The sequence below is a fragment of the Corvus hawaiiensis genome, chromosome 5 (genome assembly GCF_020740725.1).
Source record: "Corvus hawaiiensis isolate bCorHaw1 chromosome 5, bCorHaw1.pri.cur, whole genome shotgun sequence".
In the NCBI taxonomy this organism is placed as follows: Eukaryota; Metazoa; Chordata; class Aves; order Passeriformes; family Corvidae; genus Corvus; species Corvus hawaiiensis.
In genome coordinates this window covers 44,139,788-44,146,522 of record NC_063217.1, presented here as the reverse complement: position 1 = coordinate 44,146,522, position 6,735 = coordinate 44,139,788, and the positions used below count along the sequence as shown (strand labels likewise).

The 6,735-nt window shown below is 36.8% G+C and overlaps 1 protein-coding gene across 1 annotated transcript; it reads left to right on the top strand.

The window, feature by feature from the left end:
- The first annotated feature begins 2,065 nt into the window (after window positions 1-2,065).
- GIMD1 (GIMAP family P-loop NTPase domain containing 1) lies at window positions 2,066-6,510 on the top strand. The gene is made up of 3 exons (XM_048302812.1): window positions 2,066-2,145; window positions 3,488-3,909; window positions 5,061-6,510. Exons 2-3 carry the CDS (start codon window positions 3,517-3,519, stop codon window positions 5,328-5,330), a joined length of 663 nt encoding a protein of 220 aa, XP_048158769.1. The 5' UTR covers window positions 2,066-2,145; window positions 3,488-3,516; the 3' UTR covers window positions 5,331-6,510.
- The last annotated feature ends 225 nt before the right edge of the window (window positions 6,511-6,735 follow it).

The window sequence follows — 6,735 nt, the reverse complement described above, 5'->3', positions numbered from 1 at the left end:
CCTCCCAGGAAGACAACTTTTTCAAATCTTCTGCCCATGCTGTTGTAACACCTTCCAGATGTGTTCCAACTTGGATTGTATTACATTCATAATAATACTGGAAAGAAATGCCTTTTTTTTTTTTAAAGTTTGCTTAGCCGAATTTTAGAGCTCATTTAGGTAGTGCCTCATTTACACTACTCTTAATTTTACAGCCATCTTGCCATTGTAAAAGCCCTGTTCTGCATCCGGCTGGGCAAGCTGTATTTTGCATACAACATTCCCCTGCTTCTGGTATTCTAGCTTTCTTGGTAGTCTAAATCCTTGTCCATGCCAGCTTAAATTATCTAGTTTGATGCGACTACTAGGCCACGTATGATCCCAGATGTCATGAGGGGCATTACTGTGCAAAGGAACAATGAAAAACACAGAGCGAGACTGGTGGTTTAACCAAAGTCAAGATTTCTAGGCAAATTAAAGAAACCATGTGAGTTTTATTTTACAATATCTATAATTTTATGAGACTGACCTACTCTTCTGCTTTGCAATTGAGTGACCCCTCATTCAGTCTTGAGTTTCTATTCACTAGCGCATGAAGGACCTTGCCATACACTTTATACATAAATGTGCCTTAAGACACAAAGGCTGTGCACAGCACAGAGGTCTAAAGCAGTGGAAACTATCAGAAGTTGCCTCAGGTGCACACACAATACAGGGAAAGATTTAATGTCTGATTTCTCACGAGACTAGGCAGGCTCAAGAGCACTTGTCTGTGTGCTTTTAAAAACATTCAGTAACAAATTTTTTTACACAGCCACTTCCAGCCAAGTAAGACAAATGATGAACTCATTCATGACGAACTATGAGAATTTACACAAGGAGCTCCTACCTTCTGCCAGACCACTGGTTGTGCCTGTGGCTCCACAGCAGGACAATGAGCTTCTAGAGGAGCTTCAGTCCCCCTTCACTGCTGTGGTTGGCAGGAATAGCCCTGGTGCTGTGGTAAACCAACCCTTACAGGCTCCCACATAGAACTACACCTCATATGACAACGTCCCCAGCAGGACTGGGCTCTGGAAAGCACATTCCTCTTTTCCTGCCGCCACATTCAGCTTATATACCAGATTCATGTTCTCACTGACACATATCTTAATACCCTTGGAGTAAACTTGTGCCTGCACCCCCTGGGATTTACAGCTGGAGAGATGGCTGAACCTTGTGAACAGACAGGATGGGCTCATCCACTCTTCTATTCTGTAACTAGAACCTGGTCATTAAAGCACAAATTTGCATTTATTTTCTGACCAGTTACTTTCCCACTTGTGGAAAATTGTCTAAAAAACAAGTGATAGGTCCTTTCTGGACAATCTTTTTTTTTTATCTCTGGTTTTAATGCTATTATAGCATTAAATTTGCATTTATTTTCTGACCAGTTACTTTCCCACTTGTGGAAAATTGTCTAAAAAACAAGTGATAGGTCCTTTCTGGACAATCTTTTTTTTTTATCTCTGGTTTTAATGCTATTATAGCATGCCAAATAATGATGCTTGCAAGAGAAATGTATTAGGCTAACAGCCAACAGCTAATGCACATGACCAGTAGTTCTGCAAGCCTTCAGTTTTCTTCCTGGTTCATAAATAATTTCTGCATTTTAATATATTTGTTATTATTTTAATCCATCTTTGTTAAGCAAACATCTTTATCTCTGCAAATGATTTACACGGTGCTATGAAAATATTGCAATTAATAATTCATTGCAATAATAGGAAAGAGCGCATTTGGTCTTCACATGCATATATGAAGACACATTCAAAAACATGCAATACAAAGGAGTCCCACTACCACCATTATCGCTTGCACATTTAACTGCTGGTGGAATTCAAGTAACTTTTAAAAATATCAGCATCATACAATCACTTAGATGACTTCAAAAACAGTATTTGCAGCTAAGTCACAAAAATTCAACAGTGCCAATTACTGACCAAACATACCCAATTGAATGAGGATCTATCAGTAATAGATTAACCAGATTAATGTGTACGTAACAGTCTCAGCGTGGTACGGCACTGCTGTTAGTTTCAAAGTTCACATATGAACTTCTTTCTACACTGCACATGTGGTTTATGAACAAAGTCTGAATGAAAGAAGAATTTAAGGGAAAATAAGGTAAGTGACACAATATGAAATTAATCTAAGTATTTAAGCGTATTCTGTTTACAGGGGAAAAACCCCCAAATCTTTGATTGCGATTTAAAAAAGGAATAGACAAATCCATGTCCACTACCTCCTATTATTATGCTACAAAGTATACAATGCATATCGAGACTGATGAATAACTGAAGACAACCATTTCATAAGATGTCTTTTTTAAAAGGAAATTGATCAATGAAAAATCCACAAAACCCCACTGTGAATTCAGTAAGGAAGATTATCATGTACATATCTAACGCCACCTGTAACAAAATTAGTGTATTACCAGCTCTTGCACCTTTGGTGTTGTATTGAAGCTATTTCAAAAGTTTGATTCAGGCATGGAATCATTATGATAGAGAAAGCTTAAATTGCACAGCAAGAATCTAAATAAATTAATCACAGGAAATCCCAGTCTAAAATTATCCATGATCTCTCTATAAGTACCTAAACGTAGTAACTTAAGAACAACAAAAAAAACCTCTTTCTGAAGCTCACATGTCACAGAAAATTAAAATCCACTCTTTGCTACTATGGTTTTACCTTCTGAAACACATCTCGATTTAGTCAAATAACCAATCTTCCTGTTAGATGTTTAACATGCACTAAAACCCCTTCAGATACTGGATTAGAGAAAAGTACAAAGAGAATGAAAATTTTTATTTATGAACAATTAGAGTAACTGGAAATGATACCAAGCCAACTCTCCTCTCTATCCACTAGTCTATATATTTTTCCACTAAATGTGCTAATAAGCTGGTTTAGTATACATTTCCAAAATCTCCTCTTCATGAGATTGGCTATTTCAGCTCTTCCTTTTTTTTTTTTTTTTTAAATTGACATACTTGGATTTATCTGCATCAGAAAGCCCTTTCAGACTACTGTCTATTTCAACATCAGTAGTAGCTGATGAAAGACATATTCTAAGCTGTTCTCTGCTGTGAAAAAGTGCTCCCTTAGAATCTACTTCTCCTTGATTATTCACTTCTTTTTCCTAAAACAAGTAAATATTTACATCCTGAAACATTGTCAATAACAGCAGCACCCATTTGTCACCATTCTCTTCTTCCTTCCCTAGTTTGCCTCCTTTTCCTAACCTACTACTCTCTCAGAATGGCAACAGTGTTTTCCACAGCTGTTTCCCAACTCCTCCCTTCTCTGTTGCCTCTCCTTAGCTCTATTTTGCTTCTTCCTAAAACTCTTTTCACATTTCAGGCAGGGAAAAACACTCAAAAGACATTGAATATTGGAAATTCTTGCCTCTTTTTTTTTCCCCCTCCCCAAAGTTACTGAAATATCTTATGTTATTTGTATTCAGTGACAGGTTTGTGGATAAAAGCGCAGACAATGGCAGACAGCAATGAGATGAGCATCAACCTTGTTGTCCTTGGAAAAACTCAGACTGGCAAAAGTGCTGCTGGGAACAGCCTGTTGGGCAGCTCAGACTTTGAGAGCCGTCTCTCCCCCAGCTCTGTGACTACGTGCTGCAGCCTCGGACGCAGCGGCCGCATTTTGGGGCTCATACGGAGAAATGGCTGTGAGTCAGCTCTCCGCGTTCGAGTACTGGACACTCCAAGCTACCCTCACACTGCTCTGAGCAAAGAGCAAGTGAGAGACACGGTGAGAGCAGCCTTGGCTCACCACTTTGGAGAGGAAGGCCTGCACTTGGCTCTCTTGGTCCTGAGGTCTGACCTGCCTCTGTGTCCAGATGAAAGCAGTGACACAGTTCAGCTCATCCAGGTAACCAAAAAATAAACAGAAGTCTCTGCCCTAATGGCAACTCTTCAGGTGACAATAGCTACAGAAGAGGTGACTGCAAAAGTGAAATATTTTTTTTCCAACAACAGACTAATGAATTGAGAGTGGCAGATGTTAATTTCAGAACCAACATTGTAATTGAGTCCTCAGCAAATTGAAGCTCTATCCTCTCTTTCTGAAACTGATAACCCAAGAATTCCTTAGGCAGCTTAAGGCAAAATTTTGTATGCATTCAGTATTTTTCATCCCTACTGCCTAAAACAGGTGAATCAATATCAATACACCAGATCTTCTTAACACCCAACTTATCTTGGAAGTGGACAGACATCCTTTAAAGTAGTTTTATGTATCTTAGCATTTAGGTTACAGAGTCAAGATCACTGCAGAGTGTCCTTCATCACCAAGGTAGGCTTCTTGTCATATAGGAGTTAGCAGGATTGCACCAAAGTTGTAATTTCATTTACACCTGTAAATTAAAGCCCAACCTCTCTTATTCCTATTAAATTTTTCTGTACTTACTGCCAGAAAAGCAGCTTGTTCTCTCCATTCTCCTCCATCAGATAAATCACCGAAATTGAAGACAAACGCTCTGGCCCATTATTTAGGGTGATGCACTTGATTTGTGTTTTTCCTGAATTGCTAAGAATAGTTCAGTTTTATGGATCACAGCTGGAACTGAAGTTGATGTTACATAGAAATTCATCATTTATTTTTTCAACAAAAGGTGATCCAGTGTTTTTCAAAAAACTTTTTTCGAAGAGCTGTTAACAGCGTAGCAATATGGATTATGTGGTAACTACTGATTTCAAACTAACGTGTGGCATGGCTAAGCAACTATTTTTCCTTATTTACATGAACACTTTTAAACTGGAGACATTCTGTTAACATCTGTAGTCAGGGAACAGAGAACTGCTAGTACTGCATGACCACGTATTTCCACTGAAGGTGGATGTCAATGTCTTGGAAAGGAGAAAAAAGACCCAGAAATTTCAGCAACTCGGATAGCATGACCTGGATTACTGCCAGGAAAAAAACCCATCCATGTAATTGGTCTGTTAATGTACTAAGTGTATGAAATGGGAGTGGGGAAAAGAAATAAGAGATAACTATCTAAGATTTGCTTTTCATTACAGGAACTTCTGGGTCCCACATGGAAGGATTTCACTGCAGTTCTACTTACTCATGCAGACAAGGCAGAAGAGGCTGGATACAGTGAGGAAACATACTTGTGCAGTGCCTCAAGTACCCTGTTGTCACTTTTGAGCTCAGTACAGCATAAATACATTTTCCTAGACAACCATAACAGCATAATTAAAGAGGAAAGAAACATTGTCTTAACAAAGCTCTTGAATTTTATACGAAAAAATAATTATCAAGTACTACTTAAACACAGCAAGGAATAAAATTAACTTTCAGGTGCTCATGTGTCTATTTTCTACAGTAGATAACATCTAATAGAAATAAAAAAGCCATCAACTGGAAAACTCCACATCCATACCAAACACCTTTGAACACACAATTAGAAATATCTCTTTAGATTACTGAACTACTTGCCTTTCATAGAGTACCTCACATTACTGCATCCAGAATCCTAGCTTCAACCACAGAATCAGAACAAGCTAGTGCTCCAAAATCATGCTCCTAATATGTATGTAGTCACAAATGAGATTTTGCACTACTCCAGACTGTATATTTCAGTTCACACAGAATACATATCTGGAAGAATAAAATAAAAATTTTTAAAAAATTAAAACAAAAAAAAATTAAAAATGCACATGAGTTCAGACTGTAAGGGAGCCTCTTTACTCAATTCTTCTAGCTTTCAGAAGTTCCTCTGAATTCAGTTTCCTCTGAACTTCCATTTCTAAAAAGAGCTCTCTGGTACTAAAAGCTAAGATTTATCTATTATAAAAGTGTTTCCCTACCATGACTCAAGATTAGTTATAATTGAGTTCTTGAACTACAAGGATTTTGTTTAATAAAACATTATTGGATATACAGTTTACAAGGCAGATAAAATGGCTTCCATGTGCCTAATGCTATTCAGCACATTTAAAAGAACTAATTACTATTGCTTATTCCCAGATGCATGAAAAACTAATAATTTACAGGCACAAACAAAACTCATTCAAAAGGGAAATCTGTTCATCTCCTGTTCAAGTAACGCATGTTACTTCTAATTTTATATCATTGTCATTTTGTTTTCTCTCCACTTACTGAATGAAGTTCAAAGCCTGCAAAATTTAGAAAGGCTTAAGTTTTTTTAATTTCAGTAGTTAAAATAGCATTTACTGTTTCAATGGTTAGACAATAACAATTTATTATATGCCAAAATATCTGAAGTATCCCTAAATAGCTACTTAAAAGGGTTATTGTAAATTGATCCAAAACATTTATTTTCATATTACTGAAAGTAAGGAATTAAAATAATTGATTTGAGGCTAATAGCCTAGCAACATGACTATTTGTACAACATAACTATGAAATAATTCTGACTGTAAAAACTGAAGAAGCTATTTCTGTTAAAACCAAAGCACTTTTTGTAAAAAATATCATTGCATAAAAGCACATAAAAATGAAACAAAATATAAATTAATTTTATACCTGTTTTAGCACTGGAGAAGTATCTTTTGTTTTGTTTGGGTTTTGGGTTTTCTTGGGGGTTGGTTTTTTGTTTTTTGGGGGATTTTTTAGTTTTTGATTAGTTCCAGGAATCTATTTGTTATTAATTATTTCTCAGTCCTTAGTCTTATCGTTTGGAAGTATATACCTAGGCAGACTAGATAAAGAACTATTCTAGCTAAGTGA